We start from the raw sequence: 25,254 nt of genomic DNA on the forward strand, positions 1-25,254 counted from the left end.
CTTGGCACAAGGGCTTGGGAGCCGGTTCTTGGATCCCTGTTAACCCCTCTCGCAGCAAGCCGTGAAAGCGGGGCTGGAGAAGCTCTGGGATGCGCTCGGATCTAACGCGAGTCCCCTCTGTTTTAGCACGATCAGTTCGCCGACACCCTGCCGATCTCGGAACAGGAATTCATCTTCATCCGCCTGTGTGTCCTGCGAGAGGTGAGGCGCAGCAGCCGCTTGCTGTGAGTGCCACTTCAGACCCTGGGCTGCGTTTCCTAAGCTCCTTTCTCCTGTGTGCGTGTGTGTTGCAGTATTTGGAGAGAGAGCTCACGATGGCCAGCTTGCCTTTCACCTTTGATTTTGAAAGGAGTGTTGATGACTGGGTCTTCATGTGCTTCTTTGTGGGGAATGACTTCCTCCCTCATCTGCCATCTCTGGAGATCAGGTACATGAGAATGTGTTTTCTTTCCCTGCAAGAAGGGCTCCTGTGCTTTTAACTGGCGCCAGTCTCACCCTGTGGTTTGTGTTTAGGGAGGGAGCGATCGATCGCTTGGTTAACATCTATAAAAACGTGGTGCACAAAACCGGGGTGAGAGTCCTTCCTCTTCCTTTAAAAATACCTGCCTGTGTGCTGCAGAGCGGGCTTGTTTCTCACCTCTGTTGTTCTCTGACCTGCAGGGCTACCTCACTGAAAGTGGGTTTGTGAACCTGCAGCGGGTCCAGATGATCATGCTGGCTGTTGGGGAGGTTGAAGACAGTATTTTCAAAAAGAGGAAAGACGACGATGTAATTATTTTGTTGCTGCTCTTACGTTCTTGGAGTTCGGTTTTAATCGCTTACTGTTAGCCAAAGACACTCCTTTAAGAGAATAAGGAGAAAAAAAAAAAAACAAAGCCAGGTTTTGTATTTTCTTTGTTATAATCGCTGGTGAATTCTTCCATGCTCAAAAAATAATCTTGTGCTTCCAGCTGAGCTGCTTTTCCTGGAAATGCCAGTTTGACGTTCAGGTTTTCAGTTGGCCCGGGAATCACAGAATGAAAAAAACCTTTCCTCGAGTTCTCTTTCCCTGTTTGTGAGAGTTTAATGTGTCTTTGACACTTTCTTTGGGCAGCTCTGCAGTGCAGGCAAGGAGTCTGTGTCCTTTGACACTGCTGTCAGCCCCCAGTAAGGCTACAGCTAAATTTAGCAGATGGTTTAAGCCATTACCAGAGCTCTGGGGCTTTGAGTACCCAGCTGGCTTTTTTTCCCCCACAGATTTTCAGGGTAGGGTTAGGAAATTCCATCCCATTTCTGTGTCTCATTCAGAACATTCCCTTAAAACCTTGTGGCATGGTCAGTTGAGGATTATAAGGAAACCATTTTCCAAGGAATTTGTGTCCTTGACTCACTTTATTTCCCTTTGTTCTTTGCTTAGGATAACTTTAAAAGACGGCAGAAAGAGAAAAGGAAAAGATTGAAGGTAAGTGAGCTCCTCACCCAGTGCAGAAACTAGCAAGAATTGAAATGTCTGCTTTTGTTTCTGGAGGTTGGAACTGCAGGTGTGATCGTGGTGTCTTCTGGCTTGCGTGTGAACTATTTCGAAGTTTAAAAATTTTAAATTACGTTGGGGTTTTTTTTCTATTTGGATATTTTAAGAATGGGCCCTTGTGTATTCAGTTCCATGTAATGTTAATCTGACAGTTGTGGGAGAGCATCACCTCAGTGCTGGAGAGATCACACAGCTCTTTCAGCAGCCTCGTGTGTGTTTATCTTGCAGAGGGATCAGCCTTCCTTTATTCCTGGTGGCCAGTTTTCCCCTCAAGCCCTGGGAAATCGATCCAGCCCTCAGGCAATCAGTAACCCTCGACAAGCTGCCTTTGAGATGAGGATGCACGACAGGCAGAACTCTGTGAGTACATGTTCTGAGGTGTTGGCACAGAGAAAGGAAATACTCCAGGCACCTTTTTCTCTGCCCCTTCGGGTTTTCTTGAAAAGCTGACACCTAAAACATTATTCTTTGAGGAAGTGGCTTTTAATGACTGATTTTTCTAAGCCTGCTTGAATAAAATTGTCTTCTTCATTCCTGCTTGGAATGATGCTTTTCCCTGGGGAAAGGAGAGACTCGGATGAAGTTTTGGGCAAGGTGGTGTTAGTGAGGGAAAACAGGGAAGAAGTGCTCTGCTAGAAGTCCTGTTCACTTTAAATAACAATTACGACAAATATTTTCTTTCTGGGTAGAGATCTTCATCCAAGCAGCGACCAAATTAAAAGTTCTTTTCATCACAAAGATGTCTGTTCTGTCTCTGAAGTCGAAGTACAATGTGCTTTTCCAAAGTATAATTTCTGCTGCTCTTCCCTTTTAATCCCAAAACACTTTTTGCTCCTGAGTCACACAAATTAGTTCCCTTATGGAACGGGAGACGTTTCTTTTAGGCCCTAATATTAAAATAGGTAAATCTGAGAGGTGTTTAAAAGACCAGCTGTGAAGGAACTCAAGAGTATTTCTGGCAGTTCTGAGCACCTTAGAAGCACCTTTTTTTTTTTTTTCACTAGTGCTGCAAAAGGAAGTTGTAGCAGAAGCTGCAGTGGTACTCCAAAATTGGAATGTATCTGAAATGGCATTTTTAAATCAATTCCTACTGTGTTGTTTACTGCATCCTTTTCTCTCTCCAAACCAGTGGCATCTTTGCCTCTGCGCATCAGTGCCTGCCTTTTAACAGGGATGTGTTTTTCCCTTTTGCTCCTTGACTCGATGGGTTAAGGGGTTGTGCAGCCTTTGCCTGGAGTTTTTTTGGAGCTGAAGAGAAGGCCCGTGATTATCACAGAGCTGTTAATTTTAACTTGAATTTTAAAAGCCTCATAAATCCTCCTCTCCTCTCCCCACCCCCCCTCCCCCTATTTATCTGTAATAATTCTGACCCTAGACAACTTCAGCATCTCCAAACACCAGCCTGACTCCTGATGGCAGCCCGTCCCTGGGAGGAGGAATTAAGCGGAAATCTGAGGATAGTGACAGTGAACCTGAGCCAGAGGATAATATCAGGTGAGGCCATTTTTTGTAGCACTTTGTTAGCAAATTGCTGAGATAGATGCAGCCTAATTAATGCCATTTAGCTCAGTGCAGCAGTGCCTTCGGATGCTTTCCTATGATCTTTTTATCCAGAGGTAATTAATGTGGAGGGTGAGAATATCCAGTAAATTCCGGTGAGATGGGTGAGCTCCGGCTGTTAAACCCAAGTATCCAGATTAGTATGCGTGCAGGTTTGCAGCCTCCAAGCCACTGCTCCCTCCGAGACCGAGCTTGGCGAGACATTCCCTGATTATGTGAGCGGAATGCCGCTGTTCCCTGGAATCTGGGAGCTGTTTAACCCGCGCGTCTCGGGCTGCTCGCGTGGGCAGCAGCGTTTGTCCTCACTTCCAGTGGTCTCCTCCATCTGTGGTTTGCAGCAGGCCCGGGTTTATCTCCGAGTTCTTGCACCGTCTTAGGAAGGCTGAGCCTGGGATGGTCGAGACAGGAATTTTCTGAGCATTAAGTACCAGTGAGCCTGCACTGGTGAAGGGTTTCAATGAAGCTCTTGCTGTTTGAGTCGAGGGTGAAGGCCCTTGCAGCTGTTCCTGAGAAATGCAGCCATGGGGATTTGGTGTCTGTGCAGTCAGGCCCTGGGTGGACGTGGGAAAACACCCAGGGTTGTTTCCTTGTGGAGTTCTGGTCACAGTCACCACAATGTGTTTGTGACATGCAGCCCATCAGCTTTGCCAATATTACAATTCTAGCTCTCATTCTTATTTTCTTTCCCATGTGTCTGTATCTGAAGGGACTGATTTTTTTTTTTTAATCAAGCAAGCAGAATTTTTATATAAAATCAGGATAACTGTTAATATTCCTTTCCGTCTGAGTATCAGCAGAGGTTCTGAAAGAAGCTTGAGCAGTGTGAATGAACTGTGGTGCTTTACAAGCAGCAGTGGTTCTGACAGGGTTGGTATTGCCAAGGAAGAGGATGTGCTACATTCAACCACAGTTCCTTAAGCTCTTGTAGCTCAGAATATTTTTCATGTCCTTTTCTGAGTGGAAGCTAATTCTATGCTTGGCATCGTAAATAAAAAGAACTGCATAGATGTCCTAGATACGGCCAGGCTGTTTGTGAAAATATGTTCTGTGTTTAGAATGACTTTGAAACCAGAACAAATTGTTGCAGTCGGCTCTGCAGATGGGTTTTATGTCACAGGAAGGTTTTTTGAATTTATGCGAGTGTCTGTCTGCCAGGCAGCTCAGAGCCCACAGATGTTCTTGACTGCATCCCTCAAGCCTTCTGTGCCAGGAGCTCTGTCCTTGCTCACCTGCTTCTCTGGAAGCCTTGAAAACATCTCTTGGCTTCTCTGCCTGCCCATCAGTCTGAATCATCTTGGAAGGATTTACAAAGGGTCCCTGTCCTGAGCAACTGTCTCAAGACAGAAGCGAGGGAAGATCCTCTTCGCAGAGCCAAGGGGATGCGCATCCCGTAAGGAAGCCTGACTAGCTCATGGGTCTCTCCTGCAGCTCCACACACAGGAGTTAGGGCTCTGGGAGAGTCTGACCAGTGCCAGCTTGAGGTGACCTCTTGGAGTTTTTTGGAACAGAAGTCTGTTTAAGAAAACAAATTGTTATTAAGGGATTATGTGGTTTAACCAGTTTGGTTCTTTGCTGACGTGATACAGCAGAGCTGCAGGGTGCAGGTGCCCCTGTGTGAACGAAGAACAAGTGTTTGTTCTCCCTGCCCCATCTGTGGACAGACGTGAGGGGGAGCTGTGTGAAGGAAGGATGAGCCGTGGCCGAGGTGGCTGCTGTGATCCCAGCGTCCATCTCTGGCCTGAGAGACTGAAAATCCTGGGTGAAAGGGAGCTCATCTGATGTGAGGCAGCAAGCACAGGGCGCTGAGCTGCAGAAGTGCCTCTGGTAGTCACAGCTTGTCCAAGCAGCAGCAGAACATGGACATTATTATTACTGATTTGCTTGCCTTTGTATTTGGAGTAGCGGGAAAACACTGTCAGTTCTGCCAACAGTCACATTTTATTCTGTTGCTGCTGAGCATCACTTTTTCTGCATTCATTCAAACTGTATACAAATGGCAACTGAAGTAGCAAGGGGCTTGGTCTTACATTGTAGTTCAGACCTGCAGGTGTGCATCTGTTAAGGTGTCCGTCCGTGGAAACGTGTTATCCGTGCCTGGTTGTGTTGCAGGTTGTGGGAAACCGGTTGGAAGCAGCGCTACTACAAAAACAAATTCGACGTGGACGCGTCAGATGAGAAATTCCGTCGCAAGGTTGTGCAGTCCTACGTGGAAGGGCTTTGCTGGGTTCTCAGATACTACTATCAGGTACCCCAGAGCTTCTTGTCTGATTTTGTTTCGGTCTGTTGCTCGTTTTGGAAAAGCCATGGGGTTTTTTTGGAGAGGTAAAATAAATGTGTGCCCAATTCTGTTTGACTCTGGGGGTTCGAATGCAGTTTCGCCATCCCTGGAGCTGCTGAAGGAGCAGCTGGACATGGCATGCACTGCTCTGATCTGGTTGACAGAGTGGTGATTGGTCACACGTTGGACTCTGGTCTCAGAGTCTCTCTTTTCCAGCCTTGATGGTTCTGGGATTCAGGTTCTCCCATCAAGTGCCCCACCACTTGCTGGTGCAGCAAGAACTGCTGCTGTTTTCCCTTTCCCAGAAATAGTGACATTACAGGTGACTAAATGAGGGAACAAAGGACAAAGCCTGTGAAATGTGAAATGCCAGTAAGAATTTGCAAGGGAGGGAGTTGTCAGTCTCCTCCGTGGGTTGTAATGCTGTTCCATGAAGTGTGTTGCGACTGAAGTAATCTGGATCCGATTTAAATCTTTTGATAATTGAGATGTCAGATTGGCAAGAGATTAGTGGGCCGTGGTGGGGTTTTGTTGCACTGATGGTTAATAAGGAGCTCCGTGCCCTGAAGGCAGAGTCAGTCAGATTGGCTGTGTGACCTGGGAGCACAATGTGCTCCAGCCCCTGCAGTTTGTCTGTCTCAGCAGGAACTCGGAGCTTCCGCACGGGGCTGTGTTAGGAAGCCACTGGGCTGGGGGAGCTCCAAAATAGGGTTGCTCGAGTGTCTTTGTTTGGCTTTTTTTCTTTTCACCACAGTAAAAACTGACTCCAATAACTGCTGCTGGCTGTCTGTAAAACTTGTGCCAGAATACATCATGTGCCTTTCCATTCCTACAGAGAGCTGATGATGCAGGGCATGTCCCACTAGTGGGAACATCTGTTTGGAGAGGGGGGAGAAAAAAGGGGAAAAAAGAATGAAAGCAATCCACCTGGCTTTTGAAACATTTGGAGTCTGTCTGAAGGACTGCAGCGAATAATTATAGGCGCTGTAATTTTGTACCAAAAATATCACTGGAGGAGCCTCGTTGACATTTAATTGTTCAGAACTGGAAGTCAGAATAGTAGTGGGCTTTTGTTTCAAGTGGTGCTGCTAAGAAAAATAGCTGAGGAGGTGAAAGCTTGACTTAGACCTCCTGGAGCCACGTTTCCTCTACGAGGTGCATGGTGTTCTGGTGTGTTTTGAGTTTGCTTGATTTTCTCCTTCCTGAGGACACGCTGTGTATTCCCCACTGCTCAAGGCAGGAGAACAGGAGGGGAAGAGCAGAGTGCTGCTCCAAGTGTGCGCTAGTGCACACTACTAGGGGACACACACTCCCTCCCTGGGGAGGAAAGCACCAGGTAAAACCAGGATGCTTTTCAGCCTGCAGCAGATGCTGGGTGTCTCTGCTCCCCCACGCCACCCCAGGTTAGCAGCGGGATTTTGCTGTGTGCTGCCAGGACAGTACTGCTCCCTGCCCTTTTGTCATATTTGGTGACCAGCCTGCATGGTTTTAATTTGCTGCTGTGCCTGATTTTGTGTCTTCTCCCCTCCCTGCCCCAGGGCTGTGCATCCTGGAACTGGTATTACCCTTTCCACTACGCTCCCTTTGCCTCGGACTTCGAGGGAATTGCAGACATGCCCTCAGACTTTGAGAAGGGCTCCAAACCGGTAGGGCTCTTGGTTTATCCGTTCGTTCACTGCTGATTTACCCTCCCATTAGAAGTGTCCCACATCTACTTGTCTGCTTTCAACAGTTCAAGCCTCTTGAACAGCTGATGGGGGTGTTCCCGGCCGCCAGTGGGAATTTTCTGCCGCCGACATGGAGGAAACTCATGACAGACCCGGTGAGAATCCATCTTGTATTCCTGTCTGGAAGCTCAGGTCATCTTGCAGTGGTGTGAACGTGGCCTGCTGCTTCTCACTTCAGGCAGAGAAAATGCTGCAGACCAGGAGGGCAGGGGTTTGGTAGGTGGCAGTGGTTCTTCAGAAATCCTTAGAAGAAGTGATTGCTTGGAATTCAGATGACATTTCCCAGCTCTCTTACACTTCAGATGGTCTCGTTTCTTACAGAAACCTTCCAAAACTTAGTTGGGGAGCACATAACTTACCCTAATTAGCTCTCCTCCTTATCCTAATTATTCTCTCCTCCCTAGTTCCTTATTTTAAATCTCTGAGTAACGCAAGTGCCCGTCCTCCTCACTTTGGGCTTAGATGGCACTTAATGAAAGACGTTCCTGTTATCAAAGATCTTTCTGTTTGGCACCACGTGACATTCTGAACCCGTGCCAGAGTTGGCTTTAAAGGTGATTTTTGGTTTCTCAACTCTAGGAATCAAGCATCATTGACTTCTACCCTGAAGATTTTGCTATCGATTTGAATGGGAAGAAGTATGCTTGGCAAGGTGAAATTTCAGCACTTTTTTTTTTTTTTAATTTTTAGACATTAGTCTTAAAAACCTGTAAAAATAAAGAGAAATTGGAAAATCATCTCAGTGAGAAAACACTGCAGCAAGTCACAAAGGTAACTTGTGTTACTTGTTGTGGGGACAAGCATTTTACAGCAGGTGTATTTTGGAAAAAAAGAAATCAGCATGAAGATCAAATTATGGTTCGGTACCTGGTTTTGGAGTTTGGCAGTGATTATTGGTAATTTCTGCAGTCATTCTAGATTTGTTAATTTGTCCTGAACTAGATTAATCATTCTTCTGTTTTCAGGAGCCTCAGTGTGTAATTGTCTTTTGTCTCCTTTGCATTTAATTAATGGATCTTGTTCTGCTCAATCAGTGGCTCATTAGTACTGTGCCAAAAATACTTTGGGGAATATAGAAATATTTTGGAGCACACAAAGAATGGAAAAAGAGCTACGGCATTTAGGCAGCTTTTCCTTTCTTTAGAGAAGGTTAATTTTCAAGGTCTGCCAGATTCTCTGGCTGGGTGTCATTTACACTGCAGGTAAAATTTCAGGTTTTCAGTTTGAGGGCAACAGGTTTTTTGTGAATAAAGGCACAGAAAGATCTGATTTCTGAAGCAAAAGTGCAATTGCTTCAGAATCACTCTGCTGTAGCTGTTTCTTGGCTCAGGAAACTTACCAGAGCGCACCATCCTGGTGTCTGGTTTTGGGGTTCTTCTGGGTTTTTCCAACAAACGTGAGAGAACACTGGTTTGGTTTTGCCAGGTGTGGCATTGTTGCCCTTTGTGGACGAGCGGCGCCTCAGAGCTGCCCTGGAGGAAGTGTACCCTGACCTCACTCCTGAAGAGAGTAAGAATTGGGGTGCTTTGTTAAAGAACTGGGGTGTTTTGTTAAAGCATTGGGGTGTTTCGTTGCCAGCTATGTATTTCCCCCTAAATGAACAAGGTGCACTTGATGTTTGGTTGGGACTCTTCCTCATGGGTGCTGCTGGTAGTTGGAGGGATCCTCAGTGGATTTGCTTTTGTAACTCTGGTTCTGCTCATAAAGGCCAGCGTTTGTTTTCTCTGTGTGCAGAAATAACATCTGGTTCTTGGGGGTAAACTGTGGGAGGTGTGTGGGGTTTGGGGCTGGGTTTTGTCAATTCTGTCTGTATCTGCAGTGTTCCTCTGTTCTAAATTCAGCATTTCCCCACTGAACACAAGATTCCCATTATTTTACTGCCTGCCAGCTGTCCTTGTGACCAGGCACGTCCCGCTCTGGGCAGACATTGTCTTTCCTACACTCTCAAGGAGCATTCAAAGCTTCCTCCTAAATCACACTGAAACTCTGCTTTTGTGGAGGTGTCACCAGGGCAGTGGTTGCTAGTTTGCTGCGTTCCTTCTTTCCTTCCCTCTGAACTCCTGCCCCGTGCCCATCATTTTTCCAGGCAGAAGGAACAGCCTTGGCGGTGACGTTCTCTTTGTTGGGAAGCACCATCCGCTCTGTGACTTCATTGTGGAACAGTACAAGACCAAAAACACAGAGGTGGGTTGCACTTGTTGCTCGGTGGAAATGGTCAGGTGGGAGGTGTGGTGCTTCAGCTGGAGAACTCCCTTCTCCGCAGGCAGTGGATATCCCGCCGGAGCTGTGCCACGGGATCCAGGGAAAGCTCACGCTGAACGACAACGCCGTCCTCCCGGATCAGTGAGTGTGGCCTTCGGGGTGGGTTCCTGCTGCTCAAGGACCTGGCCCGCACTTAGGGCCGTAGGAATATTTGTGTGCCCACGAGGGGTGAATGAAGGCTCCTGACAAGGCCGCGTGCGTAGTTCTGAGGGTTCACAGCAGGCCTGTGTTACCTCCAGCATGGGGGAGACCCCCAGCAAAACAGTGAAACTCTCCTTCTACGATCCCATTCTTTTAACCTCACAACTCGGCTTTTAAAGCAGCCCCAGATGTCTTTTGAACACTCCGGTGCATTTGTTTATTTGCTGAGGAGTCTTTGTTTGTTTGTAGTTTTGCCAGTGGAAGGTGGATTTTTCAGTGTTTAGTTATTGTTTTAATGAGGTAAACAAGGCCTGGGTAATAAAAGTAGTAGTGCTCTGTGGCCTTGTTCATGTTTTGGCTTCTCTGCTTTTGTGTGGATGCTCATGTGGGCTGATGTGACTCCCCGTTAGGGCACATTGCCTAAAACCCCCAGAACTCTGCTTTTTATATGCCAACCTGCATTACGTCAGAGAAAAATCCAGGTAGTGATAGCTTAGATATATTTTGTCCATGTCAGTTTAGGCTGTAGCACTAAAATCAGGGCTGTTCTCAGCTGCATGTACGAAGAATACCCATATTTTTAGTTTTCTAGAGAATGCATCCAGTTTGAGGAACGATCAGTGTAACCTTCACCTTGTAGGGCACACACTCGTTTCTCTGACCGTGCCCAGAGGCACAAGCAGCTGTTCAGTGCCTTGTTTTTGTTAAGTACACAAACACTGGCTTGGTCGGACAGAAAATGTACCCCAGGTCCCACTAATAGACATTTCTCCGTTCTTGTCATGGTTGTGAAAGAATACCAGTGAGTCAGAGTTGTTCTTGGAGGGAACAGGAACAAGAAACCTCTTCTGGCATTGCCTTCCCTAGACAGACCCTAGAGAATCCCCACACAGCAGCTGCGAAACAAGCGGCATCACAAGGATTGGGTCGCTCCGGTGCTTGCGGAAGCACTTGGTTTAGGGGAAGGGCGAGTTAACTTTGGAATAAGTGTTTTGCAGGCTCAGTTGGCAGAGCAGCAGATGGTGAGAAATGCGTTGCATGGTGTTCTGACAGAGGTTTTTCTCTTGGCCAGGGTGGTGGAGTCTCCTGTTCCCATGCTGCGGGACCTCACGCAGAACTCTGCAGTCAGGTCAGTAAACTCTGGGCTTTGATGTGAGGGTGCACAGCATGCAGCACTCAGAGCCCTGAAAACCTGTGTCATTTTTATCTCCAGAGAGGCACGGCTTGGTTCAAGCAGAATGGCCGTGCAGAGGCAGTAAGAAATGCTGAGTCGTGCCGTGTCAGGACGCTGTAGGAAGGATGTCCTAAATGGGGGTGTTGTTACTGGCAGTGATGAGTTAAAGGAAGGGTTCAGCTGTTCCATCTGCCACTGTCAGGGGGCTGGAATTGTTCTGTGCTTCTCCCTGCCTCTCTGTCCCCAGGATTTTTTTCCCTGTCTTTGGAGATGGTATATGAGCAGTCGGGATGCTGCTCTTCAGGCTGTGTCACTTAGGCTGAACTTTCCTGGGAGCCATTACTCTCTTTCCTTGTAGCCTCGTTCTTTCTTGGTCCTGAAAACCATGAATTCCAGCCGGAAGAGTGAGGTTGTTCTGCTCTCTGTTTGCTTCTAGCTTTCCTGGTGATAAAGCAGTGATTACTGTTTCATTTTGTCCTTGTTATCCAGTGAACCTAACCCTCAAATACTTTCTTCTAGCATCTCCTTCAAAGACCCACAGTTTGCTGAAGACTTTGTTTTCAAGGCTACCGTGTTACCTGGGGCAAAGTAAGTGTCAGCTGCCAGCTTTCAAGTCATTCCAGTGTGATTGATTGCTCTGAGTGTTTGCTCCTGGTAAGCGCTCATGGAACTGTTGTTACTGTTAAGGAAACCTGCTCCCGTTCTGAAGCCAGGAGACTGGGAAAAAACCAACAATGATGGCAGGCCTTGGAGGCCGCAGCTTGGCTTCAACAGGGACAGGAAACCAGTGCACTTGGACCAGTCGGCATTCAGAACCTTGGGGTAAGGCTGTGGGGTGACCGCTGCCTTGCTGGGGGGATTGCCCTCCTTGTTCGTTTTTAAATTCAAGCAAGGAAAGGGACAGGCCTGGAGTGTCCAGGCTTAGGTGCTGGTTTTTCCATGTTGGACACCTCAGGGTGGGATATTTGAATTCAGTATTGCTGAAAACTGAATGTTACAGCGGTTTTGCAGGAATGCCTTGCTTGCTTCTTGATATTCCCCCCCCCCCAAATATTTCTAGCTCACTTTCCTGCTGTTTTGGGTTTTTAAAACTTGTTTGGTGAATACTTCCTAGAGGGTACAATGAGGATATTGTGCACATGTGATAATTAAGACTGTTAATGAAGACAGGAATGTCTTTTATGCTTTTAAAAACGAAGAAGCTTCAAAAATGAAATGGGTTTCCAGACTGGGGAGTGCAAGGAGCTGTGCATTTATCAGAGCCAGAGAAGGGAATGTTTTAAAGGAGACTGTAATACTGGCAAATAAAGTTAGTCTGGAGTGTCTCCTTAGGAAGAGAAAATACCTTCATCTTACGCCTCTGGAGGAGCTGCAAGAAGGAAAAGCACCTCCTTTTAGGAAGTAAAAGCGGGGCTGTCCTGGGGCTGCGCTTGAGAACCCTCTTGCATGTCACAGTCACAATAAAAGGCACAGCTGTGGCATTGGAAACCCAAGCATTTCCCTGGGAGCAGCTCCCAAGGCCTGTGCACGTCGGGACGCGCCTGGGCCCCGATCCACCGGTGCATCCCTGGGCTGTGGGATGGGCTGGGAGGCAGCTGTGCTGGGAGATGGAATCACCACAGCATCCTGACCTGCTCCCTTGCCATTTCTTCCCCTAACAGCCACACGATGCCGAGGGACAGGGGCATGCCAGGCATGTATCCCAACGCCGTGCCGCTCGGAGCTTACGGCAGCCCCTACGCCAGGCCCCTCATGGGCGGGCAGCAGCAGATCCCCAAACTGCTCTCAAGTAAGTGGGCTCTGCTTCCTGCTTCTCACAGCTGGGTAGGTCTAAACGTGATCTATATGTATCTATTTCACTTACTTATCTGTGGTTCAATACGCCGTGGAGAGGAGAACGTGGGGAATGGGAAGGCAGAACCGCCAGTCAGGCATTGCAGTTTCAAATTCATCTCCAAAAAGAGAATATTTGTGTGGTTTTGGGGAGGTTTTGGGGAGCTCAGCAGTCCCCGTGCTGCTGTTCCTGCCGAGTCCTGGCGCGCTGTGGGAAATGCTCCAAACTGCTCTGTCTGTCCCACGTCCCTGGAGCTGATCCTGCCCGTGAGGCGCTTCCCGAGCTCTCGTCCTTGTGGCTCCCGAGCCCCTTGTGCTGAACAGGCAGCACTCTGCAGGCAAATGCCCCCCAGTGCCATTGTCTGGCTCAAACTGAGGAGGTTCGGAGCCGCTGGTGGATGAGAAACCCCAGTCCATCTGGTGGCCTCGGAAGACTGTCAGGTGGCTTTCCTTGGTGTGCGCCTCCTTCCCCTTCAGAGCGCTGCAGCCGCGTTCTGCAGGTGTGCCTGGCAAGCCTCAGAGCAATTGGTTGGGCTCTTCTTCCCTCCTCGTTGTGCTGCTTTTTCCACGGGGCAGAGGTTGCTGTCCTGCTGTTGTCTGGAGCAGCAGGGAGAGGAGCCAGGTGGAGCCGCCTCACGGAGGCTCCTTCGCCGCGCAGGGCCGCGTGCCGGCCGCGCTCCCTGGAGCCGCTTCCCGGCGCGCTGCTTTCAGGGACGCTGCAGCACTGCACACTGCAGACGTGCTCTCTGCCACTTCACTGGGTTGTGTTCCTCCTCCTCTTCTGCTGAGACGCCGAGCTGTCCCAGGAGACTGGACTTAAACTCTAATTAACTTCTCATTTGCGCGGACTGCCGTGTGAAATCTTTGCAACTGATTATGGCAGCGCTTGACACAGAATTTGGAGATTCTTTCAGTGCCTCATTATTTGAGGCTGAGGACGGCTCATGTCCATCAGGAGGATGGATCCAACTGCCTGAGGGATGTGTAGCTCCCTAGAGCCATTCCCCAAACCCATCCTGCTGCCCAGCGGGAAGGTCAGGCCCCAGCCCGGCCCACCTAGGACTGTCAGTGCTGAGTGAACCACGTGTGCTTCAGCTCTTCTTTTACCAGGCAGAGTCAGACCTGCTTAAACCCATGTTAGGAGAACACCTCCAGGTGGCACGGCCCCAGATTTCTGCTAGGATCAGCCTTTTGGATGTTCACCTGCCCCAAGATTGTCACACATCCTGGGTTACAGTTTGTGTGGGTCTGGTGCCCAGCAGGCCTGTGAAGATGAGGAGTGTCAGCAGCTCCCCAAACCTGGCTGCAGGGAGGCTCTTGCTGAGTGGGAGCAGTCTGCCTGCGCAGGTGTGTTTGGGAATTCACGAGCACTTGGGCCGGTTTCCCCCTGACAGCATTCTGCCTGGACCCCAAAGGTGTTCCTAGGTCTGGCAGCACAGCCTGTTGCCTCTTGCAGTCCCCTCCTGTTCAGCCCCCAAGTGTCTCCATCAAAGCATAGGTACCTTCAGCTAGAAAATGAAGTTAGAAGAAACGGGAAGGCCTCTTGGATAACACGGTGTTGTCTCCTGTGTCCGAGTTGTGTTCATCAGCTGTACTGGTGTGAGAGAGCTGCTGTTGTGGCGTGGCTGGACTGGGAAGCAGCCGGAGCCCACACATCCCCGAAAAACCGCAGCTGATGTGGTCGAAATCCCCCACGTTCAGTGGCACTGACGCAGAGCAACTTTCCCCTGGGTGTGGGGTCTTTTTCTACGCACGCTGCGGTGAAATCAGCCTCCGGAAGGGCGACGCGGTCAGGCCAGGAGCCACCTCCTCCTCGGGAGCCGGCTGGGGGTGTTCCTCGCCGGTGCTCCCTGATTTGCCTTGGACGTGCCAATTTTCAGCTGATGAATAATTGTCTGCGCTGATAACTTGGGGAGTCAAGTGCGGGGTGGCAGCGCTCTGGGAATGGCGGGTTTGGCTCCTGCAGCACAGGACATCTGATTTATGACTCATGTGGCAGGCAGTAAACTTGTCAATTAGCTGCGTTGGAAAAGTGGTTTTGATTAGTGCAATCAGTAAACACGAAATCTCCTCTTTGATTGCCACCCTGATTAGATAAATTGTTACTTGAGGAGCTGCTGGAGGAGGCAGTTTCTTTGGCCTTATAGCTCTAGGAAATGCCTACGTTTTGCAGCCTAAAGAAAATGTTAATTGTCATTCCTTCTCCCACTTTGTACCTTTCTGAAGTGCAATTCACCGCTCCAGACTCTCTCCCTCCGAGGTTGTTCTGTCAGCCGCACAAATGAATAGTAATAAGGGGGCTTTAAATGTTTTGATGATGTTTCCATGAAGCCTCGCTTAAACTGAGCTGCAGAAAGGTGTGGTTACAGCAGGAGAGCTGGGCCCTTGCTCGCATGGAGAGGGAGGGTCTGGAAACAAGATGCTGCCTGTGTTTCTGTGCTGCTGCTGCTGCTGCTGCCTGTGAAACTTGGAAATTATCAGAGTGTGTCCGTGTGCCGGCCATTATCCAGCTGCTGGAACCAGCTGTTGGAATTAGGTCACACTTGAAGGCCATTGAAAGCCATCAAAGGTGTCAGTGAAACTGGAGCTTTTGATTGACGCTGGCCCCGAGTGCTGGGGGCTGCCTGGGTGCTATTGAGGAGCTGCTGCTTTTATCCTGTTTGCTGACCAGGTTATTTAGAAGGACAACAAGCGTTTAATTGCGGGCCCTGTTAAAGCAATGTTGGTCCTGCCTCGCCTTTGTGCAGGGCTGGTTTGGGTGGCACAAACAATGGACGAGTGGGTGGTCTCCCGCACGCCAGCGCTGGGGCTCTGGCCAAGGTTTTACCCAGAAAGGCTTAATTCAGTCTGATTCCATTATCTGAGACATCATTAATAGGTTTTTATTAGGGTATTATCACTGGCCACGTTAACTTTTAAATGCACCTTTACTGTCTCTGGTGATAATGTATTTTAGATTTCATTTTAATGAATTCTTTGTCTTTTGCATCCTAAGTAGAACTGTACTTACTTAAACTCTGTGAATAAGGCAGAACTGCCCACGTTATTCCATGCTCTGGCCATTGTTTTACTTGCCTTTACGGAATAACTCAGCCCAGTCAGAGGGAAACCGGCCCGCCCGTGTTTTGGCTTTGATATCCTTGTTGGTCACAAACACGTTGTCCAGGGGCGACACAGTGCTGGGTGCATATTTCTTATGTACCAATGAACACACTGCTAAGAGATACAAATATTAAATGGAGTTGTTAGGGTGACAGACAAGGTTTTGCATCTTCAAAAATTCAAGAGGAGGCACCTGGGCAGCATCTAAGCTCTAGCCAACCCTAGCTCTGCCAATTAAAATTTGTAATTCTCTATTATGAAGCTTATTGGACGTGCTAAAGCCGAAAAAGTTGCCTTTTCTCGGCGGGCAGCAGGACTCCGTCCAAGTCGGCAGCAGGAAGCCGTGACTTGGGGCGTGTTTGTGCTTGCACGTCCAGTCTGAGCTCTCCTGTTCTGGCTTCCCAACAGCAGCTCTGGGGCACGCAGAGGAGCGGGGCACGGCTCTTGAGCTGTTCTTGCTCTCTCTTATTTGGCCATCTCGTTTCGCCCTCCAGATCTTCGACCCCAGGAGTCCTGGCGAGGTCCCACGCCCTTGTTCCAGCAGACGCCGCAAAGGTAAGGCAGGAGGGATGTGAAACGTGCCCGGGAGGGTGGATTGAGCTCTGCCAGCCTTGCCAGTGTTTGGTTTTCCCTCCTTTGTTTGGAATATTGTGGTTTAAAATTGTGGAAATGATGCTGTGCGGCAGGTTTTTTGAGTTAATTAATGTCTGTGATTTATTGATGTTTTGAGAGCCCACTCTGTGGTGTTCACCCCTTAAAAGGCTCGAGTACTTTGTATTAAAAAAGACGAGGGAAAAACACTTTCCATTAAAACTCGGGCTTCAAAATTAACTTTACTGTTGGTGCTTTGGTACCGTTCTTGGTTCTTTGGCCTTTATCTTATTGAAGCTTTTGAGGTACTATGAAATTGAACACAGAGAGCTTAAAACTGCATTAGATTTTGGACAGGCTAAACAAATTTCTTTTTAGGAGGGCTGTGGAGCTTAATGAGGCATAACTAATGGTGTTCCACTTTTATCATTCCTGCGCCGCAGCCGCAGCATTAGCACAGACCAGCCATTGATTCTTGCTACAAACCTCTTGAAGTCCTAATCAGCTTCTTTGGTACAAGTTTTTCAGGCCTGACAAGCCCATTGTAGGGCAGTGTCACTGTAGGTCAGTAGTTATTAGTTGCCACTGAAAACAGTTTCTTTAACTACTTAAGGCTGAACTGAATTAAATGCAGAAGGGACTCGGGGAAGGATTATGGAATCTGCAGCCCAATAAGTGCCATCGAATAGAAGGAATGTGACATGGTTTGATAATCAGGGATGTTTTACATGCGTCCCCTCATTGATGGCTTGTGTGTGTCCTTCGGTGGGGTGGGCTCAATAAACCCGGGCTACCTGTGGCAGCCATGAATAATGACATTTATTTTTATGGTTATGGAGGAGAGAGGGAGGGAGGAAGGGAGGCAGGCAGGGAGAGAAGTTTCTGCTCTGAGGCGCAGCCTTTCTCCCTTGGGTTTATTTGCAAATGTTTCACCATTGAAAATACGGGCTTTGGGGGAATTTAGCGAGCTCTCCACGGTCACTTTCCATGGCAACCATCTTGATCCCCACTGAAGTAAGCCTGGCTCCCTTGTCCTGTGCCTCATCCGTGTGGAATATTGTAAGGCAAGATGCATTCATAATGCAAACTTTAATATTGCTTGGACCATGGGAGTTGCCACTCCCACCCCTTAATTAAAGCCAATTTATATACTTTTATTTGTGAAGGACTGCTGCAGGTCTGTCACTTGTCACCGCCTTCTCTTTGTTACACCGTGGAGGGTTTATGAAAAGCTCTGCCAGCACTGAGGATAAGTAGTTTTGCCGTGTTCTTGGAAGGTTTTGGATTTGGGGAGCAGATCAAACGTGCTTAGAGCTGATGCTGAGCCTCTGTACAGAGGCAAGCGCAGAGACTTAAGCAGAAGGTTAAACACAGAGACACTTGGTGCAGGAAAAAACGTCTGAACCTGCTGAAGGCATTTTGAGCTTCCCGTTCATTCCCTGGGAGCTGCTGGTTCCCCAAACTGCTGCCCCCCCTCTTGCTGCTGCAGCTCCAGGAGCAGTAGGTACCACAGGGGCAGAGCAGCCAGGGATTTCTGCTCAGGGAAGGGACTGACTGAGGGAGAGGCCAGCCCTGCTCCAGCCCCGGCAGATGGAGGGGCTTGGCAGGGCGCTGGGATATCCCGGATTCACCACATCAGTGAGGGATAAGCGAGGAGCCCTGTCCCCAGGACGGGTCAGAACCTTTGTGCTGATTCAGGGATGGAGTGGTGCAGCGGGGGCTAAACCGGCTCTTCCTTCCCAGGCCTGGGGGGGAACAGCCAGGAGTGTAAAGCTGCTTCTCCATAATCCAGCCAATCCTGTCTCCTGTGGAGGGTTTCTTGCTTTTAAATCTAGTGGTGCGCCTTGGAGTGCAGCAAGGAAAGTGAATTTTGAGGTCCCTCCCCGCTGTCCTGACGTTCCTGGGCACTGCAGAGATCCTTTCGTGCTCTCGAGCCAGTCCAGAGTTTACAGAGAGAGAGTTGCCAGTGGAAACGTGTCATTTGGTAAAGCAAACCTTTTTGCTTAACCTGTTCATAGAGGAGACGTCCAAAGTGGCTGAGGCGCGAAGACGGGAATGTTCTGTGTAAATTCTCCTGAATTTAGCTGAGCTGGTGTAGTGGTTTGGTCTAAAATACTCATTATTGTTTATGACACCTGGCTGAATGTGACCTGACTCTGTGGGTAACTGTGCCAGTGTGAGCTCCTGGGGTGTTCCAGGTGGCACAGTTCCTTTTTTTGTACAAATCTCCACCTGAGGGTGGTTTAAATCGCCAATCAGTGGTGATTTAAATCACCTGAGGGTGATTCACAGTAAATGATGTTAGTGATATTAGTGGTGTTGTGTTCGATTTGTTAAATGTCTCATATTTTCACTAAGCAGCACTTAAAAAGTTTGAAACTGTGCCAAATAAATATCAATGTCAAATGAAATTTGTGCCAAGCTTCCCCATTCCAGGCGTGGAGGAAGTGCTGGCCTGTGACCCTCAGTCGTATTTATCACCAGCATTTGTTGCAGAGGCAGAATGATTGTTAGTGAAAGCCCTAGACCTGGGGCTGTATAGGTAATTCCCAGTAGTTTTCCTTATGGCTGAGCAGTGTGTTTTTCCTGGAGACTCTGCTGTTTTCTAGGAATCATGTGGGGAAAAAAGTTAGTACTCAAAACACTTAATGAGAAGGAGCAAGTATGAACAAAGTGTGAGCTTAGTTCATTCCACGTATGAACTTGGGAGATCAATTTTGAGTGTTCAGCGTGAAGTGCTCTTAGCTGTAACTACAGCATTGCCCCTTCTGGGGAGGGTCTGGGGAACGTCGTGAATCTCTGGAGTGGAGAGCAGAGCACAGAGCCCGGTGTCACCGCTTAGCCTTTGTGCACGTCCATTTTGATCAGGTGGGAAAGTGCTTTTCCAAACAGGAAACGAGTTACTTGTTTCCAGAGTTTGGCAGGGGTTCCTTCTGCCTTCCTGCAGTCGGGGCAGGTCCTGCCGTGCCCAGGTGGAGCGGCTGTCTTTGCAGGCTGTGCTGTGGCACCACAATGCCTTCGCATCCAAAATGCCCGTTTTTGTCCATTTCATCGTCCGTCTGCCCGTCTTGATTCCAGCTCAGCCTCTGCTCCAGCTGCTGGGATGTGTGTTTGAAGGCCTTCCCCTCCCAGCACCTCTCCCTCGGCTCTCACAGCTTCGTTTGCCCCGCTGTAGTGCTGCTGGCTGGGAATCCTGGCCAGGAGAGCCGGGACACCTCCCTGCGCTGACGGGGTGTGTGGTGGGAGTCTGGCTGCCTCGGGAGAGAGTCTCCAGGGCTGAAACCCAGCACAGCTGGCCAGAGGCTCTCTGGAGAGGCACAGAGTGAGGTGCAGTGCAGTGCAGCAGGTAAACCTGGGATGCAGGGCTCCCCATCCCAAATCTGGGATGCAGAGCCTCTGCTCTCTGCTGTCCCCGTCTCCCTCCAGGCTGGCCCTGCTCTGATCATCAGAGTCCCTCTTCAGCACGGCTCAGGAAAGATTAACTGTCTCCACTCTCTGTGTTTTTTCCCTCACAACATCATATTGTCCTGCAGGACCCACCTGCTCCGAATCCTTTAAGGAATTGTCCCTCCCCCGTGCTCAGCTGTAACAACCAGGTCACGGCCGCAGCATTTCCCTAAATATTTTGAATCAAACAGCATTGGACGTGTTCTACCTGTTGCTTTCTAATTGTCATGTTGGAAGGGGCACTCGAAGGAAATGAAAGCATTTCTTGCTGCGGGTGATCCAGGATGGCAAACTGGGCCATAATGGATGTCGGATCCGCGTTCCCATATAAACTGTACACCAAATGTCAGTCAGCCCGTGCCAATTAGTGCTTATGTTGCTAGGTCACCGTGGTCAATTGAAAACGGCATCAATAGAACTTGAAAAGGTTTCTTCCCGATCAGACCTCCTGACATATTGAGCAGAATAATGGATGGGAAAAAGCAGCCAAGGCCCCTACCCTAGATTCCGAACGCTCGCCGTAAGAATTCATTTGCAACCTGCAATTAACTGGGAAGAATGGGCTCCCAGAAAGAGTCTGGGCGTTCAGAGAAGAAAGCCCCCGGCTCCCGTGTGTGGCACATGTTTACTCCTGGGGTGCTGGGGAGCCTTTGGGATCGGCAAATCCGCCCCTGGGATAAAAGGTGCACGGAAGCCTTGCAGGGAATTGGAAAATTCTGCTGCGTGCGGTGCAGCGGCGGTGCAGCTTTCGAGCTGTGACGAAGGAGAAGCGGTCGGCAAAGCGGCCTTTAGGGGGATGTGGGAAGGTACTCCCTGCTCCTGGTTTCTCTCTGGCCCTTGGCCGTCCGTGCTGGGCTCTGAGACAAATCCCGGCCTGGGTCTGTGCTGTGGGACTCTCTCCAGGAGCCACGTTCACACCGCAGTGTTTCTTTCCTTGCACAGGGCTGCCGGAGCCGCTCCTCTCCTTGCCTGGAACCGCATGCTGCAATCCCCAAATCAGTTCCAGCCGGCCCAGTACCAGGGGCTGGGACCCATGGGATACCCACAGCGACCCGAGGATCGCATGGACAGGGGCAGACAGGTAGGAAAACAGGGCCCCGCTGGGTGCACTGCATTCTCCTTCCAGGAAGGGCTTCCTTCTCCTGTGGCTGTGGAGAAGGGAGCGTGGCATGGCAAGGCGCTCCTGGGCTGGTTTTAGTGTCACTGTGTCACCACACACACATATGAGTGACTTCCCAGCCTTGTCCAGCCCCTTTGGATGTACCCCTGGCGCAAGGCCCGTGCCAGGACTGCACCACCAGTGTTCATTAGCACCCATCAAACGTGGTCTCAAGTCACACACTTTCTGCAGCCTGAGGCAAGTATTCCCACCAGCCTTCCTTTCCCATAAAGAAGTCTGTACCTCTGGGGTTCTCCCCAGCGTGTTCAAAATGTACATCCTTACAGCTTCCCGAATTTCTCCCCTCAAGTGGTTACTGGCTTCCTCTGAGCCGAAAAAAGTACTTAATGCAAGTGTTGGATTCTCGTAGCCAGAGGAATAAACACGTGGAAATAGCTCTGTGTGGTTAAAAAGGAAACAAGCGAGTGTGAGGGAAGAACCTCATCCAACATTACAGGTGACTTGGTCAGCAGTTTGTGAGAATGCCACAGAGTGAAAGTGTGGCTGGAAAGCAGCAGGTGACTTTGCCTAGGGAGTTTCTGCAGGGGTGCGATGCCAGTAAAACATGAACTGCGTATCCTGTCGTACCAGACCTCCGGGTGCTCACGCTGCTAAATGCTCGTTTAAAATAAATTCCAGATATCTAGGTTGAACTCCTAGTTCTGCTGCTGTTTGGGGAAGTCAGGACTGTGGGAGGGTTACCAGGGAGGAGGAGGAGGGTGCCAGCCCCATTGCCCCATCCTTTGTCCGCAAAGGAAGGCACAAACCATTGGAAAAGTGCCTTCTGCTGGGGCCTGATTCAGCTCAGGACAAGGCACTTTTTAGTCACTCCTAGTTGGAATTTTCTTCCTCCCAGCCTGCCCGGTACCCAGCCATGTGTTACATGGCACAGCACCAGTACAGACCCTGCCAGCGCTGGTTTTGACTGCAGGCAGAGCTCAACAACGTGGGTTACAATCACAGGGAAATAACGGGGCCTGACCCTTGGCTCAACCGGTGGAGCTCTAAAATACATTTTAAATTTGGGTGAGGTGCATTGATAGGGTCAGATTTCAGAAATCTTTCATTTTGTGCTGCACAGGTTCACCCAAAACTGCAGAGCCAAAGGAATAAATGCCTGATTGCACTAATCCAGGCTGCCGTGCTCCTGGGGAAAAATCAGGGGAGGATCTTTGTGCCGCTGGAGCCTGGGCAGGGTTTAATTAGTCTGGGAAATGGACACTTGATAAAGTCTGTCTGCCGGGGCACACCCTGCTCTGCCTTCATCCCGGGCAGGGTGCACTTGCTAAAGGAATCTGTGCTTAGAGCAGTTCATTGCCAGCCTTAAATCCTGGTGCCCAACAGCTGGAATCGTGAGGGGGAGTAGGAACAGTCTCCCCACAGGGCTTGCTTGGGGGCACAGGGAGGGTGTCCCTGTTAGTTCCCACTTGGAAAGCTGCCCAGGAGCCTTGTGGACATCCACAGCCTGGGGCACGCTGTGGTCTTGCCCAGAACAGAACTGCCCCGGTGGTGGCCCAGACCCACCTGCGGGTGCAGGAGGCACTGACACCCACCAGTGACAACCCTTTTATTTTTGTTCACCTGCATGAAGAGTTCACGATCAAAGACAAGTCTTTTGGCTCCAGTGAATCTGCTTCCCTAAAAAAATTCCCTTTGCAGCTGTGCTGTTTATCTCCCTGTTAATTTAAAATCTTTGTTGCCGTGCTCTGTTGTTGTTATTTTTAAATGAACTTTCAGATGTCATCATTTTCTCCAGGCTGGAGTGAAATGAGAAGGTACCGGAAAGGGTTTAGGGTGCCAACCTAATCACTGAATCCGGCCTTGCTGCCTGAAAATTTTAAAGCTTTAAAGCCTTGAAAAGGGATTCAAGTGGAAGTGGTGACACGTAGCAGCATAAATAATTATCTTTGGGCCCTTTCACCTCTGAATTCTTTTTTTACAGCATACAGAACATGGCCTGAAAGAGGTTAATAAACGCGCTGCTGCAGAGTGCTCACAAAATTAATGCAGCTGCCATGGATCTGGGGGGCTCCCCAGGAGTGGGGCTTTGCCGCCTCCCAGCTCTCCCAGAGAACCAAAGAATAAACTTGCTGGGCTGCTGCAGGTGTTGGGCAGTTGTGTCCCAGCCTGGAGCAGCACACAGCGGAGCGTCCGGGGCTGGTGCAGCTCTCGCAGGCCTCCGCTCTGTCCTTCCCTGCTGCTGGTGTGGAAGGGTTTTTTAAGGGATATGCAGCCAACTTGTTTCCTTTTTTAACTGGGCAACCAAACCTGGAAACAAACCTTCCCTGCACGGCCAGGCTGCAGGAGGCTCCCTGGCAGGTCAGCCGGCCGGCTCCGTGGTTTCCGTGGCTATCTCGGCCGCCGCGGGCTGGATAAAGGTGGATTTCTCTTTAAAAGAAAGGAAAAGAAGCCCCTTTTTCCCTCCACACCAAAAAAAAACCCCGAGTAAAGAGCAAACCAAGCCCGTAGCTGGTGTTGGTGCACCACCTTTAATTAACTTGCTGGTCTCTGCAATGTACTGGGTTTGGAAATCATTTTATGTGCTTTGGGGGGCTCTGTGAAATTTTCCAATGGATTTCTTCACCAGATACTTGATGTACCAAATGGCTGGATTAAAGTGCAAATACACAGCTAACTTGGAGTCGTTTCCAAGGTGGGATTTGGGTCTCTTTGGCCTCTTATGGAAGTGAAGGAGCGCTGGAAAACGCCGCTTCTGCAACAAATGCAGCTTTGGTTTTCCCTTGGAGCACTTCTGTGAGAAAGCACTGAGCGTGAGCTGCCCCACGTAGCGCTGTCTGTGCCCGGCTCCAGCACTTGTCCCTTTGCTGCAGACAGAGCGCAGCAGAGGTGCCACAGGTGGTGGCTGGGGGTGGATTTGTTCGGGACTCCGGAGCCGCTGCTGCGCAGCTCCTGTCTGCTCCAGGGCTTCCAGCCCCAGCCCGTGTTCTCGGGAGACTCTGCGGACGGATGAGGGATGCTCAGCCCTGCCCCTGGCACCCCTCCGTGCGGAGGATGTTTGGTCCCCGTTCTGTGTGGCGCCTCGAGCTTGCCCCACTTGTTTACTTGTGCTGCTAATCCCAAAAATAAACGCTTGCTTTTGTTTGTTTGTTTGCAGGCATACGGCCCCGGGAGGCCCTACCCGCTCCCACCTCCCGCAGGAAGATACAGCTGGAATTAGCTCCTGCCTTCTGGGTATTTTTTTAAAAAACATGGAAGACGTCCGGATCTTTTTGCTTTTGTTCTTTCTATTATTTGTGGGGCGAGGGGGGAAAAAAAACCTAAGTCGTTGAGCGCCATCCCTGTAGTTTTTAAACCGATGCCTGTTTTAAATGTGCCCATTTCTTACGGATGATTTTTTGGGAGGGACGGGAAAGAGCGGACTGCCGTCGGGCGAGGTGGGAGCGCTGTGTTTGTCCTCCCTACCACGGACCCAAGCTGTGCCGAGCGCTGCCTGCCACTCTGAGCTCCAGACGTCCTCTACTCCGCACACAAGAGCCTGAAAACAGACCCGGAGTTGGAAAGAATGCCCAGAAATGGGATTTTATGAACTCCCGGGGCAGACCCAGCAGGCAGCCGGCGGCGCTGAAAGGCACGGCCCTCGCTGCTCCTTGTCAGACGCTTCCTTCAGTTCCCCGCCGAGAAGGGGTTTTTTCGGACTCTGAAGTAAAACATTTCAACTTCTCCAGCGCGTGCCCGTTCCTGACGTGGGTTTTGTCGTGGCATAACCAGGCGGCAGCCGTGGATTTGTTTGTTTGGTACCTAATTTAAAATAGCTGCGAAGGGCAGAGGTTCCAGTCGTTTTTAGCACTCTTTCCAGGGGTTTTCTGTGTGAGTGTACCAAATCAGTAAATATTTTTATTTGCTTTATAAAGTGGCTTTTGAAATTCTGAGCGGTGGCGTGTGGTTGATTTCCAACCCCCTGCAGAGCCTGTTCCTATCTTTTACCTGCGTGCACACATTCCTGTTGATTCCTTGGAAAATAATTCCACCCTGCCTCTACCCCAGCACTTAAAATCATTATTTGGTATTAACAAAAAAAAAAAAAAAAAAAGAGGAGAGCATCAGCATCAGGTCAGCTTTCCCTTTGGACTTTTTCCATTAAATCCAGGAACTGTGTAAATCAGTAAAGTTCCTGGCCCCGCTTTCGCCCCGACTCCTCCTTGGTGCAGGACTCGGTGCTCCCTTCCTTCCAAACGCCCAGGTGTTAATCACCAGCAGCGAGGGAGAAGCCAGACAGCCCCGCGCGTAACCTCGGGAGGAAGAAATCATCAACCTGGATTCGTTATTTTCAAGTGATTGAGGGTGGAGCAGAATCCTTCATTGTGATGCAGCGTTCCCGGGGCTGGGAGCCGCCGGCCCTCCCCACGGCCTTCTCCCTCGGCCGGGAAAAGGCTGGGGGCTCAAAAAGAGCCAATTTGCTTTTTCCAGCAGGGCAAAACCAGCAGCGAGGGTGAGTTCTCACGGGGAATG

At 49.7% G+C, this 25,254-nt stretch overlaps 1 protein-coding gene across 1 annotated transcript in view; it reads left to right on the plus strand.

Annotated features, from left to right (window-relative positions):
- Positions 1-24,674, plus strand: part of XRN2 (5'-3' exoribonuclease 2) — a 32,490-nt gene extending 7,816 nt beyond the window's left edge. Inside the window, exons 10-30 of the mRNA XM_069008766.1 lie at positions 127-201; positions 294-427; positions 514-571; positions 661-768; positions 1,397-1,441; positions 1,739-1,870; positions 2,886-3,004; positions 5,180-5,315; positions 6,887-6,994; positions 7,081-7,170; positions 7,655-7,727; positions 8,501-8,584; positions 9,162-9,259; positions 9,339-9,418; positions 10,551-10,607; positions 11,172-11,240; positions 11,340-11,474; positions 12,314-12,441; positions 16,082-16,142; positions 20,568-20,706; positions 23,900-24,674. Of these exons, the coding sequence (XP_068864867.1) occupies positions 127-201; positions 294-427; positions 514-571; positions 661-768; positions 1,397-1,441; positions 1,739-1,870; positions 2,886-3,004; positions 5,180-5,315; positions 6,887-6,994; positions 7,081-7,170; positions 7,655-7,727; positions 8,501-8,584; positions 9,162-9,259; positions 9,339-9,418; positions 10,551-10,607; positions 11,172-11,240; positions 11,340-11,474; positions 12,314-12,441; positions 16,082-16,142; positions 20,568-20,706; positions 23,900-23,962 (1,992 nt within the window). The 3' untranslated portion in view covers positions 23,963-24,674. The remainder of the gene's footprint in view (positions 1-126; positions 202-293; positions 428-513; positions 572-660; positions 769-1,396; positions 1,442-1,738; positions 1,871-2,885; positions 3,005-5,179; positions 5,316-6,886; positions 6,995-7,080; positions 7,171-7,654; positions 7,728-8,500; positions 8,585-9,161; positions 9,260-9,338; positions 9,419-10,550; positions 10,608-11,171; positions 11,241-11,339; positions 11,475-12,313; positions 12,442-16,081; positions 16,143-20,567; positions 20,707-23,899) is intronic.
- Positions 24,675-25,254: the final 580 nt, after the last annotated feature.

The sequence above is a fragment of the Aphelocoma coerulescens genome, chromosome 3 (genome assembly GCF_041296385.1).
Source record: "Aphelocoma coerulescens isolate FSJ_1873_10779 chromosome 3, UR_Acoe_1.0, whole genome shotgun sequence".
Lineage (NCBI taxonomy): Eukaryota > Metazoa > Chordata > Aves > Passeriformes > Corvidae > Aphelocoma > Aphelocoma coerulescens.